The 13,982-nt window shown below is 45.9% G+C and overlaps 1 protein-coding gene across 3 annotated transcripts in view; it reads right to left on the minus strand.

The window, feature by feature from the left end:
• AMHR2 (anti-Mullerian hormone receptor type 2) overlaps positions 1-6,416 on the minus strand; it is a 119,874-nt gene extending 113,458 nt beyond the window's left edge. For 2 of the 3 annotated variants that reach the window (XM_083599299.1, XM_083599298.1), the window contains exon 1: positions 5,795-6,412. In XM_083599299.1, coding sequence (XP_083455425.1) covers positions 5,795-6,050 — 256 coding nt within the window. In that variant the 5' untranslated portion in view covers positions 6,051-6,412. Of the gene's footprint in view, positions 1-5,794 lie in introns of all 3 variants that reach the window. The other variant, XM_083599300.1, reaches the window with a different exon arrangement.
• Between the last annotated feature and the right edge of the window lie 7,566 nt (positions 6,417-13,982).

Raw genomic sequence — 13,982 nt, forward strand, 5'->3', positions numbered from 1 at the left:
AATACCGTATTTTTTGCTCTATAAGACTCACTTTTTCCCTCCTAAAAAGTAATGGGAAATGTGTGTGCGTCTTATGGAGCGAATGCAGGCTGCGCAGCTATCCCAGAAGCCAGAACAGCAAGAGGGATTGCTGCTTTCGCTGCGCAGCGATCCGTCTTGCTGTTCTGGCTTCTGGGATTCAGAATTTTTTTTCTCTTGTTTTCCCCCTTCAAAAACTACGGTCTTATGGTCTGGTGCGTCTTATAGAGCGAAAAATACGGTGATTTTATTTCAAGGCTTGAACCGTATCTGCATATAAAGACATAATGGAAAGTATAGTTATACAATAGTGCTTTTTAAAAATACACAGGGAAAAGGATTATTTTAAGTATTTACATTTAAAAATGCTTCCCTAGCTTTATTTTCTGCGAATTCTTGAATGACGCAGGAAAAATCAAGCACCTTCACCTTGAATATGCTGACCGAGGCCCCCTTTGGAATCGGGGCCTATATGGCCCCCCCTCTTTCTGGGCCTGGTGGCTGCTGGCCCAGTCTGCAAAATCTGCCTGTACTTTTAAAATGTGTTGGGGAGGAGGGGGGGGGATAATTGGGTGGTTCTTGTTCCTATTATGCATTTTGTGTTTTAACCCTGTGATTTTATCTTGTGAACTGCCCTGAGATCTGTGGGTATAGGATGGTATACAAATTAAATCAATCAATCAATCAATCAATCAGTCAATCAATTATAGCAATAGTAATAATAATACTTTCACTACTGCCTGCCCCCAATGGATACTAACAAATAACTAAACTAAAAAAAGCTCAACAACTTTGGTGCCCCCCCAACAAGAACAAAAATCCTGGCTACACCCATGTTCCTCACTGGCCCTATTTTGCATTCTGTATATTTTTGCTTGGCTGGAATGTGCCCTTGAACTCTGATAGTGCCTTTTGCTTCTCTGGATGGAGGAAGAGAAGAGAGACAGAATGGTACCTCAGGTTAAGAACTTAATTCGTTCTGGAGGTCCGTTCTTAACCTGAAACTGTTCTTAACCTGAAGTACCACTTTAGCTAATGGGGCCTCCAACTGCCACCGCACGGTTTCTGTTCTCATCCTGAAGCAAATTTCTTAACCCGAGGTACTATTTCTGGGTTACTGGAGTGTGTAACCTGAAGCATCTGTAACCTGAAGCGTCTGTAACCCGAGGTACCACTGTAGTAGTCTACTGAAAAAAGACATAGAGTGGTACCTCAGTTTAAGAACAAGCCAGTTTAAGAACGATTTGGTTTACAAACTCCACAAAACGGGAAATAGTGTCCCGGTTTGAGAACTTTACCTCAGTCTAAGAACAGAATCCGAACGGTGTAAGGGCACCGGTGGCAGTAGGCCTCATTAGGGAAAAGTGCACCTCGGTTTAAGAACGGACTTCCGGAATGGATTAAGTTGGTAAACTGAGGTACCACTGTAATTCGCACCTAGTGCTTTGCCCACCGATTGCCTCTGGCCCCACTCACTACTGGCATGTGGCCCTTGGAAGGCTGCCTAGCAAGAAATGTGGCCCTCAGTTACCCACCCTGACACAAGGTTTTCCTTCAGGCCTGCTCTCCCTCACCTGCCATCAGCTTTAGGGAGATGCCCCTCTTTCCTTGCAGCGGCTCTCAACCTGTGGGTCCCCAGATGTTGTTGGACTACAACTCCCATCATCCCTAGCTAGCAAGGCCAGAGCTCAGGGTTGATGGAAGTTGTAGTCCAACAACATCTGGGGAGCCACAGGTTGGGAACCGCTGCAAGTCACATGCTCTCCTTAACATCCTTGGGAAGCCTGGGGTTGTGGGGTGTTTTTTTTTGCAGAGTTGAGTAGGAGAACATCACAGCCTACCGTATTTTTCGCTCTATAGGGCGCACCTGACCATAGGGCGCACCTAGTTTTCAGAGGGGGAAATCAAGGGGGGAATTATTTCCCCCCCCCCCCAGCTCTGGGAGCAGCGGACAGGCTGCGCGCAGCCTGTGCGCTTCTTTTTTTTTTTAATAAATTTTTATTGATTTTCCAACATGAATTAAAACACTTTACAACTAACAATACATAGACAAACAAACATATAAACACGTATAATTTCATAACCTCTTTTTCTTAAGCCTTATTTCAACGACTTCCCCATACCTCCCTTTTCTGCATCCCTGTTTTAAACTTTTTCAGCAACCCCTAATTTCAATTACTTATGATTCACTTTCTTTAATCCTTTTACTCTTACCCAATCATTTATCGCTGCAATTCTGTTTTACGTTACCCATGACATTTTAGCACTCATCAATTTTACAACAGTTCTTAAGATAAACTTTAAATTTCTTCCAATCTTCTTCCACCGTCTCTTTTCCTTGGTCGCGCATTCTGCCAGTCATCTCAGCCAGTCCCATATAGTCTATCACCTTCGTCTGCCACTCTTCCAGCGTGGGTAGTTCTTGTGTCTTCCAATACTTTGCTAAAAGAACTCTTGCTGCTGTTGTAGCATACATAAAAAACGTCCTATCTTTCCTTGACACCAATTGGCCTACCATGCCCAGGAGAAAGGCCTCTGGTTTCTTATGAAAGGTACACTTAAGAACCTTCTTAATTTCATTATAGATCTTCTCCCAGACTTTTTCCCTGCTTTTGCGGGAGGTGGGGGAATTCCCTCATCTCCCGCAAATGTCCACAGGAGCCGCGCACCCTTTAAGGAGCACACGGCTCCTGCGGGCTTTTCGACCAGGAGGGAGAAGGGACTGACACGGCCAGTCAGTCCCTTCTCCCTCCTCGGGGAAAAGCCTCAAAGAGGTCCGGGAGCTGCGCAAAGGCGGCACGCCGCCTTCCCGCTGCCCCCCGAGCTTGTGGGGCTCTCGGTGGCTTTGCGTTGCTATTGCTGAAGCCAAGGAGCCTGCATTCGCTCCATAGGACGCACACACATTTCCCCTTAATTTTTGGAGGGGAAAAAGTGCGTCCTATAGAGCGAAAAATACGGTAACTAGCCGAGGAGTGAAAGCAGGTGGGATTCTGTGGTGAGGAAGGGAATGCCAGGCTTCCAGTGGGGAAGTCCGCGACTGGTGAGCTCTCACTCTGAGCCACAGGTAGTTGCACGTGTGGCAACGAAAAGGTTCCTCTCCTGGCTGAACTGCAGCAGGAACGGTGGGAGTTGCTGCTTTTTTGGTACACGCTCGCGCAAGGTGCACTCTGACCTCATCTTCCTCGTCTCTCCCCATAGCAACCGCCAGCTCCTCAGCCCTCTTTGGAAGGGAGGGAAGAAGGGTCAGCGTGTGTGAGAACGCTGGCTGGGAGCTTTCTCTTCGTCTTTTAAAACTTTGTTTTTATCTTTTCAAACAGCTACAATGAGGGACTAAAGGCTTGCAGCAATACATTTCATAAGCTGGGGTCTGATATATGTTGGCTGGGAGCGATTTCTAATGCAAACGCCCCCAGCTATCTGTTCTCCACCAGTTTTTTTCTTCTCTCTCATATTCTGAAGAAGGAAGGAGTGTGGCATAGTGGTTAAAGTGCTGGACTACAGCAGAGGAGAACCCAACTTCAAATTCTCACTCAGCCCTGAAGCTCAGTGGGTAACCTTCAGCCAGTCACTGTCTCTTAGCCCATAACAGGGGTGTTGTGAGGATAAAACGGGGTAGCTGAAGAAAAACGATGTTCTTGGAAAATAATGGGATGGAAAATGCAATAAATAAATAAATGAGGGCTCCAAGTGATCATTGGGCAGATCCACACCACACTTTTAAGGCTCCATTCAAAGCCTGTGACTTCCCACAAATATTCGTGGGAACTGTAGTTTCCCCTCACCCTCCCCAGCACCCTTAACAAACTACAGTTCACAAGATGTTTGGGGGGAAGCCACATGCTTTAAATGTGCGCTGAATGTGCATTAAATGTGTGGTGAAGTGCAACTCTTTCTGAGCATGACGTGGTTCAAGCACAGTTTGTTTTGGGAAGCCTAGGTACCAAAATCACCACACAATGTAAAACTGAATACGCAAGAAATGTTTGGCATGCTTGTAAGGTAAAGGTAAAGGGACCCCTGACCATTAGGTCCAGTTGTGACCGACTCTGGGGTTGCGGCGCTCATCTTGCTTTATTTGCCGAGGGAGCCAGCGTACAGCTTCCAGGTCATGTGGCCAGCATAACTAAGCCGCTTCTGGCGAACCAGAGCAGCGCACGGAAACGCCGTTTACCTTCCCGCCAGAGCGGTACCTATTTATCTACTTGCACTTGGATGTGCTTTTGAACTGCTAGGTTGGCAGGAGCAGGGACCGAGCAACAGGAGCTCACCCCATCGCGGGGATTCGAACTGCCGACCTTCTGATCAGCAAGCCCTAGGCTCTGTGGTTTAACCCACAGCGCCACCCATGTCCCTGTTCGTGGAAGCCTAGGTACCAAAATCACCACACAATATAAAACTGAATACACAGGAAACATTTGGCACGCTTGTAACCTGCCATATGTCAGGGTGGGTGAGTCCAGGCAAGCATGTATACAAATTGAAAAAGCCTTTTCACATTTTTAGTTAATCTGAAGGCTCTGCCTTAGCCCCTCAGCTGCGTTCAGTTGCACCAACAAGCCGTTATGTGACAGTACTCATTCCTACATTGGATACTTTGGCTGAGATTCCTGCTTTGCAGGGGGTTGGACTAGATGACCCATGGGATCCCTTCCAACTCTACAGTTCTATGATTTCCTATCTTCTCACTTATTATCAAGCAGAGCACTTCGACCGGGTGGTGGTGGAAGCAATTCACTCATTCGGCTGCAAATCATCCAGCAAATGAGACATCGGATGATGAATGTGCTTGCAAATCAGCCAGTAGAATCTACCGTGTACACACAGAAACAGGCTCCATACACACCATACATCTGAAGTGCATTCCCCAACCCAAGACACCTGGAAATTGTAGATTTACACACAGACCCGAGCTACAGTTCCCAGCACCCAGCCACAGAGCTATGGTGCAGAGCTGTTCCTCCACTAGCCCCTCAACCCCTTCTCCAACAAATCAACCTGGGAAATCCATCAAATCCCGGAAGCAGAAGGCAGCACACCCCTCTGAAGTCACTATAAAAACTCTCAGATCATTTGTGCTACAGTCCATGCTGCAAGGAATCACTTTTGATGAATCTCCGTGCCTTTTAATTTGGAAGAAATCAACAGCAGCGAGTAGAGGCTGCTGCTCAGTTTCTCCCTTTCTCATGGTGCTAATTTCCCAGGCTTCATTTCCACACCAATATATTTCTGCTTGAACATTCAGTCTAGCACAGTAGTTTTTAAGGGGTGGCAGGGAAGAGATCCTGCATTAGGGACACTCAGGTATACTTGATGACCCTTTGATCTCTCTTTTGCAGGCTTATGGATCTAGAGATGAAATGCGTGCATCCCTGGGGAAGGCTGTAGCTCAATGATAAGAGCATCTGCTTTTCTTGCAGAAGGTCCTGGGTTCAATTTCCAGGTAAGACTGGGAGAGAACCGTGTCTGAAATCATGGAGAGCTTCTGCCAGGCAGTATAGACAATACTGAACCAAATGGACCCATAATCGGACATGGCATAAAGGAAACCCCTTTGTTCTAAGCTTGTAGAGTCCCCATCATCTCATTCCCATGCAGCAGAGTCCTTGTCTCTAAAATCTACGTGCTCTAAAATCCCACCTCCCTTTGGATCCGAAATCATGTGAGCTTTGGGCGTTCCGTCTTCCTGCCAAACCATCACATCCCATCCTGCCTCCTTTCCCACCTAACCCCCTAAGGAAGAATTGTAGCAGCTCCTCCATCCACCTTTGGTCCTCACCTTGCAACTTGGCTTGGAGATGTCCTTGGGTCAGGTTCCAGATACCAAAGCAGCACTGGTTGTGAGGGCATTGGATGGTTCTGTTGTGGCCGTCCTCCGAAATTAAGCCCTTGAGATGCTCCATGCCTTCCATCAGGGCATTAGATCCATAGGAGACACAGCTGCGGTTTTTACTCAGGGCACTGGTGCTCATCGCTTGGCATCTCAGTAGTATTAGCCAGGCAGACAGTCTCCAAAGCAGCCTGCAGGGCCCCATCTACTCTCCAAGAGCACCTGAACTGGATATGCAAACCTAGCTTGCCCGCCTAGGAGTTCCTCCTCCGGGCCCAGGTGGGAAGGACTTGGCTGGCTTCAGCGTGTGGGATGGGGCTGGTTGCTGTCAGCGAGTGACCGCAAGCGCTGAAGCAGGCGAGGGAGGCAGCACATCTAGGCAAGGAGGGACAAGACAGATTTCCAGTGGGTCTGCCTTCATGCCTAAGCAGATTGGGTATAACAGCTTCCAATGCCACCATACAAAAACACCTCCCACGAGACGGCAAAACAACTCCCTGCAAACTCAAGCAGGGAGATCTTAGATGCTCTAGCCTGGGGTGCCCCCCTAGGCAGCTCAAGGACAGAGTTTCAGATTTGAAGAATATTGTTATGGGAGGTGGGAGAGGGGGAGAGACAAGGAGGTTTGCAGTGGGTGGAACAAGATTCTCAGCAATATTCATTCAAGGTCCATTCGAATGGGTATGTTCAACATCAAACTGAATATGTGCAAAAGCACTGAGCACTGCATGTCGAGATACTGTTGGGGTCATTTTTGTGCTTTGTTAAAAAAACACAGAAATGAGATCACATCAACACCCTCCTCCCCCACTCCAAGGGAAGGGATCTGTGCTATAGGGTAGGTGGGTAGGTGGACAGAGGTGGTTAATTGGCAGAATTGTGTACTTACATCCCATTGAATTTCCAAGAGGACAAAAACTTTAAATAAGAACGGGGGGAAATTATATTTTATTTAAAGAGACCACTGCAAGCAGATGAAAACATTAGCAGGATTTTAATCTCACTTGTAATGTAACAAAATTATGGACAATATGGATTAATATAAAATATAGACTATGGAATAAAATGCAATTGTAAATGTTGACAATAGGACCCATGAAGGGGATGGGGGGGGGAGGGGAGTCCCAAAATTCAGAGTAATCTCTGTATATGGATATGCATTTGGATAGTTATAAAATTATATTTGTAAAATCAAATAAAAGTGATTAAAAAAAAATTCCTTTTGTGGGGGTGGACATATCAGCATCCTTGAGGCCTTCCTTCCAGATGTTCAGGAGAGGGTTTACTTTTCATTTGCGATGGTATGACAGCGCTAGGACAGAGCGCATGCTTTGCATCCAAAGTTCAATCCTCAGCATCTCGCGTTCAAGGATCTCAGGCAGTAAACCAGGAAAAGATCTTGAGAATTTATGAGAACTGCTACCCGTCCGAGCAGATCATATTGAGCTGGTAAGGGGTTGAATCAACAGTCCGACTCAGCAAAACACAGCTTCATATGGTCACAACACAACCCACTTGTAAATGCAACCCAATGAATGAGTGAGCTAAACTTTTGTGAGCTAAAGGACCCAGGGGGCAGTGGGGTGGGGGACTCACATGGGGCCCAGTAGATGGAAGCTTACATCTCATGCAAAGTGTCTTGCCCTCTATGTCACCACCCCTGGGCTGGCTGCAGGCTGCTGTTTTGTTCAGAAGACCACCTTAAAACATACCGGTGTCTCCACCAGACTAAATATCGAGCAGATGAAATGATAAAAGCTTCCGCTTTGACGGCATAGATTAACAAATCATTTTGCCAACTTTCTCACCCGGGGCAGAGCAATTAGATTATGCAAAAGCTCCTCAGCCTTCCGCTTGAATATAGCTCAGTTGGTAGAACATATGACTCTTAATCTCAGGGCTGTGGGTTTGAGCCCCCTGTTGGGCAAAATATTTCTGAATTTCAGGGGTTGGACAAGATGAACCCTCCTGGTCGCTTCCAACTCTACCGTTCTTATGATTCCATATTTAACTACCACCGGTACACATGAGCAGCACTGGCAGTATTTGGTTGCATAAACAGTTCTGCTGGTGGTACTGAGACTGCCAGCACCGCACCGCCGCCAGGACTGCGGTTGACAACTTCAGCCTTGTTTTCAACAACCAGGCTGATAAAGGGCTCTCTCTGCAGACATAGCAAAGTCCACTTCCTGGATGCCTCTTATCTGCTCAGAAACAAGACATGTCAAGTAGGTGCATTAGCAGTACAGCAGATATAGGCTTCCAATCTTCATAGTCCATGACTGTGCTGTAAATTTAAAGCAGGAGTGTGGACTCAAGATCTTTGGTCACAGATTATCTTGCTTTAACTCTTAAGTGACCCTGCCTGTGCATTCTTGCTTAAAAGCATTAGCACCATGTTCATGCATTCAACAACACCCCACATTATTATTATTATTATTATTATTATTATTATTATTATTATTATTACCCAGCCCATCTGGCTGGGTTTCCCCAGCCACTCCGGGCAGCTCCCAACAGAACACTAAAAACAGAATAAAACTTCAAACATTAAAAACTTCCCTAAACAGGGCTGCCTTCAGGTGTCATCTAAAACTCAGATACAGTAGTACCTCAGGTTAAGAACGTAATTTGTTCCGGAGGTCCGTTCATAACTTGAAACTGTTCTTAACCTGAAGCACCACTTTAGCTAATGGGGCCTCCCGCTGCCGCTGCGCAATTTCTGTTCTCATCCTGAAGCAAAGTTCTTAACCCGAGGTACTACTTCTGGGTTAGCGGAGTCTGTAACCAGAAGTGTCTGTAACCTGAGGTACCACTGTAGTTGTTTATTTCCTTGACATCTGATGGGAGGGCATTCCACAGGGCAGGTGCCACTACAGAGAAGGCCCTCTGCCTGGTTCTCTGTAACCTCATTTCTCGCAGTGAGGGAAATGCCAGAAAGCCCTTGGAGCTGGACCTCAGTGTCCGGGCAGAACGATGGGGATGGAGACGCTCCTTCAGGTATCCTGGGCCAAAGCCGTTTAGGGCTTTCAAGGTCAGCACCAACACTCTGAATTGTGCTTGGAAACTTACTAGGAGATAATGTAGGTCTTTAAGGACTGATGTAATATGTTCTCGGTGGCCACTTCCAGTCACCAGTCTGGCTGTCACATTGACGCTCAAATATTCAAACACGCTTTTGGGAACTAACGGCTTTTAATGGAACAGCTAAATGCCTTGTTTTTATTGTAATTATTTATATTGTTTTATTAGTTTTGTGTGTGTCGTTTTAATTCTATCAATGTTTAATTGTTCTTTAATGATCCCCCCATGTTTTTAGCTGTTCTTATTTTTATTTGTAAGCTGCCTTGTGCCCTGTCAGGGAAAAAGGTGAGGTATAATTAGGGTTGTCATATTTTAAGAATTGAAAATCCAGACACAAAAGTTAAGCTTTTTTTTTAAAAAAATAATAATAAAATGCTGCCCTTTTCAGTGAATAAGAATGCAGAGAAGCAAGCCACCAGAGGTTTGTGCTGAGTGTCCACAGAGATGGATACACTGTTGAATGCGGAAGGCCAGGCTGCAGCAATGGTCGGAAGTGATTTACGTCAACTTTGTTTTGCAAGGTCACAATCCGCCCACTCTCCCCCTGGATTTTCACTAGTCCTTTTAACACTACATGGGTCTTGCAGGAGGAACATCAAAGGGCAAGGATGGAGCTAAAAGGATAGAGAGTCCTGCTGTCAACATGAATCCTGACCTAACATGTGAGGACTGGAAAAACAGGACTAAAGAAGCCTGAGAAAAAGGTTAGAAACCAGAGCTATTCAAGGCGGAAAGTTGGGGGGGCTAAGCACGCATACCATAAAATATTAAAGGAAGGCACATGTCTATGTTTGTGTGTGCAATATATACTGCTCGTGTGGCTAGGCAGATTAAAAACAAACTCTGTAAATACTTGTTTTATTCCTTTCATTTTAAAAAAATTGTAATCAGTATACAAAGGAGCCAAACTACTTTAATCTTTGTACAAAAATAGCACTTTTAAAAAGTGTTTCAGACATCATTACATCGGGAATTGGATTTTTTTTTAAAAAAAGAAGCACATACATTATTACAAGATAAAACAGTCTTTTACACAGCTAGACAAGAATTATTTTATTGCCAGTGTTACAGGTTGGCTTTAAGTGTCTGCAGAACTGTGCTGTTAAGCACCAGAGACGACTTAGATCGCTACCCACCTTCCCCCTTCCTGGGAGAGGTGACAGAGGCAGCCAGGTTACTGCGGAAGAGGATTACAAGCCACTGAACATAATGAAAAACGTTTATGAAACGTTAGCGGAACCTGGGAATGGCAACTGGGCAGATACTCTCATTCCCCTCCACAACCGCCCCTTTCCATTGCAGAGCATGCAAAAAGTCAGCCCTCTCATCCTTTTACCTTGGACCGGGGTGGGTCAGTGGGTGGGGGAATAAGTTAACTGCTGAACTCCAGCTGCCCATTTAGACTGGACTGTGACAAGATTAAAGCTAGACAAAGCTGTTTGAAGGCACAGAATGCGACAGAAGAGCCACTGAAGGCTGATGGCACTGGCTTGGCTATATAGAACCCTTGTATATAAAGGAAAAGGCACGTCTGATTTCAGAAAGAACATTGTAAGTTATTTTAAGAAAATATAAAATAATAATAATATACAGTCGTCCCCCCTCTCCTTTCGCTTTGCACGTTTCGGATTTTGGGCCACTTTACACAAATCAGAGGAATCAAATAGTAAAGCTTTTCCTAGATCCACTTTGCAGTTGCATCTCTGAACGATTCTCCACAAATAAAGCCACCCGAACCTAAAATTTATTTAAAGTAACGAACAAAAAGCCACAAATGCCCCCAAACCCCAGCATGTCAGGTGTGGATTCCTCTCCTGGACATGCTAATTTCCTAAAGACATGGATCTTCCTCCGCCCTCAATTGGGGGAGCAATCAATAAGGCAATTTTCCCGACTTCCGGGTTGGCGCCATCGCCGAATGGCGGACTCCCTCCGAGCTCCGGAGGGAGTCTGCTCGGCAGGGGCTGGGTTCTACCGCACCGGCGATGCGGGGACCCTTAGAAACCACGGCCACGGAGGCCGTGGACATGGAGACTCGGCTTGCACCGTTAGCGCCCTCCCGACTCGTGAAGGAGCCTTTTTAAAGGCTACGGATCGGGTGCCGGGGAGAAGCGTGGTGCCTTGAGTTCTCTGCTTCCCCTGCTGAGCGAAGCCGCATGCCATTCGGCGGAGAGCGCTGACTTCTTCCATTGAAAATTCGGACTTTTCAACAACAACCCGTGAGTAAATTTGGAAATCGGGTTCAAAAGGAGGAAAAAAAAAAAAATTTTTTTTTCGAATTGGATACGAGCGGGGGGGATCCAAAAAGGAAGTCAGTCCCCTCCCTATTGTAAACTTTCCAAAACAAGGACGGGGAAACCAAGACCCAAAAAGGCTTGCATTGCTGATAAAAATCCAAAATTTCACGATGGGGAACTACAAGAACTGTGCTGGAGGAGGAACTGGAGAAGGGAAACGCAACCCCCCCCCCCTGGGAACCGGGGTGACTGAAGAGAGAGCCTGGTGAAAGGAGTCGGAGATCTTGACAGCTGTCAAAATAGCTGTCAAAGTCGAAAAGCGGAGTGGATTTTATTATGAGAACTTGGCTGGTTAAATTTGATACAATTTGCTACAACTTGTTAAAATTTGGATACAAAATGGCGAATATGGATAACAAATTGACTTTTGGATTAGAGGAAACAAAGATACAACAATCCCCCTTGAGGAGCTTCGGGACATTACAAGGATTGGGAAAGTGGAAAAACACCAATGGAACTTTACAGGACTGGTTATCTTCTGGGAAAGCTGCAAAACGGAAATAACATCTCGTCTTCAGGGTGTTTTCTTTTTTGTTTTTTTAAAGGAGACAATAGATTTTTCTATTGAAGAAAGGAAGGGACTGAACGTAAGGTTTTGCCCCTGAATAACAACCATCCCTGCAGACTTACCAAACTTTCGAACTACAACGTTTTAGCAGCGGAACAAAGGGAAATCAGACTACAACCTGGAAAGAACAATGGAGGGAGTTCTATTACAGTTTTATTAAAGACTGAAGTTAAAGTTTTGAAAAATAATGATAATAATAATAATTTTGATTTTCAAAAAAATTTATTTTTAATTTTAAAAAAGAAAAAGCCAGCAAGGAGTTGGGGAAAAGTTGTGATTTATGGTCTTAAGAATTCCAGGCAGACACCAGGGGTTGATGGTCAGGGGGAAATTAAACCGGGGACAGGGGGGGGAGAACTAAAACTCCAAAGGCTTGCCAACTTGGTTATTTTTTGCTGAATTGGTCTATTATTCATTATATTTTTTTTATTCTCTACCTTTTCTGTTTCTATTATCTGGGGTGCTTCTTTTATTAAAAAATGGAAATTGTGGAATGACATGGGGTGGGTCTTGGGGAAAGAACAATGGGTTTTTTTTTTTTCTTTTTTTTACTGTAAAACAAATTAAGTTTCAATCTGAATGGGGAACTTGTTTGGCCAACAATATGAAAGGGGAATATGGTAGGGGTGGGGGAAGGGGGGAGTCCCGTAAAGTGATATTTTTTGTATTTTTGAAAAATTTTAATAAATATTATTTAAAAAAAAAAAAAAAAATAAGGCAATTTTCCAACACACACAACCCAACCCCATTGGCAGCCTGAAGAGGTAGCCCAGGAAAAAAAACCAACCACTTGTGACTTGTTTCGAGTCTTTTGTTTTCAGTGTGCGTACAGCAAAGGATGCTTCTATCTCAAGTATGACACCAGGCAGTGTGTGTATGGGCTCAAGCAGTGACAAGTCATGAGAGACCCTCACAACCGGGAGACAGGCAAGAGTCACGGTGCCATTCTGGCATAGGTCATAATCCTGCACTAGCCATGAAGCAGACACATGTGCCCATTTGGACTGGTGTTCTCCAGCCTTGAGGTCCCTAGATGATGCGGGGACTGCAACTTCCATCATCCCTGAGCGTTGGGCTACGCTTGTCTGGGGATGGTGGGGAGTTACAGTCCACTATCGTACTGGGGACCCCAAGGTTGAAGAACACTGGTGCAGACGAATCCCTTTTTGAAACCTCACGGGAAGTTTAAGATGCTTCCGGTCTCTCCCCACCCCACCCTGTTGTGCCTCAGAAGCAGGCGGTATGAGCAGGCATGGCTAGGAATGAAGACTTCCAGAAACAGAGCCCTGACCTGTGTGGGGGACAGGGAGTAAACCAGGGGTTGGCAAAGTTTTTGTGGCTTGGGCTGGTTCACGGTCCCGCAGATGCCATGGTGGGCCTGAGTGCGGGTGTGCGCAAATGCTATTTCCAGCGCTCCTTCTGGTGCGGAGGAGGCGTGTGCAGCTTTCCATTGGCTGCAGGAGCTTCCTGTAGCCAACGGGAAGCCGGCCAGCGTCATGGAAGGCAGTCTCCGCTCTGCTCTGCGCCGGTTTAGTGTGGCACACAGGAGCCGAGCGGGTGGGTGGCGGGGGTCCATGGGCCGGTTAAACGACCCCCATGGGCCGCTTGGGGCACATGGACCTTAGATTGCCGACCCCTGGAGTAGACACCAGGTAAGTAACATCAACTCCAGCTTGGCAACAGGAGAAGCAGGAGAGATGCGGAGGACACAGGTGGAAGTCCATGTCTCCTGGGCAGCACTGGCACGATGCAACCACAGCACGCTGCTACTAAAATAGTGCCACTCTGTCCTTTACCAGGCTGTCTCAACTTAACGGCCACTTCCATGAGAAAACTAAAAACTTTTAAAAAGCAAGCGTCATTTTAGAACTCCCCACAAAAGGCACTCATAGTATGTCTTTTTCCTTACACTTTTGCTGCTGCTTTGCTTAAAGATGGGGCACGGTAACACATTTCAGATAACTTGCTATATTGAGAGGACAGGTAGGTGGGATACTACCTGAGTGGTGGGCGTTTTCTAGCGAATGGGGATGGATAAAGGGTATTACTTGGGAAAAGCAACATAAGTCTGGTAAGAGAGCAACCCTGGAGGTTCTGCTAAATATTTGGAATACTGCCGCAGATAAAGCCACTTTGGAAGATGCCTAGAACACCTTGGCTTGTTTTGGACTTCAGTTCTTGCAAACAG

This window comes from Podarcis filfolensis (assembly GCF_964270895.1).
Source record: "Podarcis filfolensis genome assembly, chromosome: 2".
Taxonomy (NCBI): Eukaryota; Metazoa; Chordata; class Lepidosauria; order Squamata; family Lacertidae; genus Podarcis; species Podarcis filfolensis.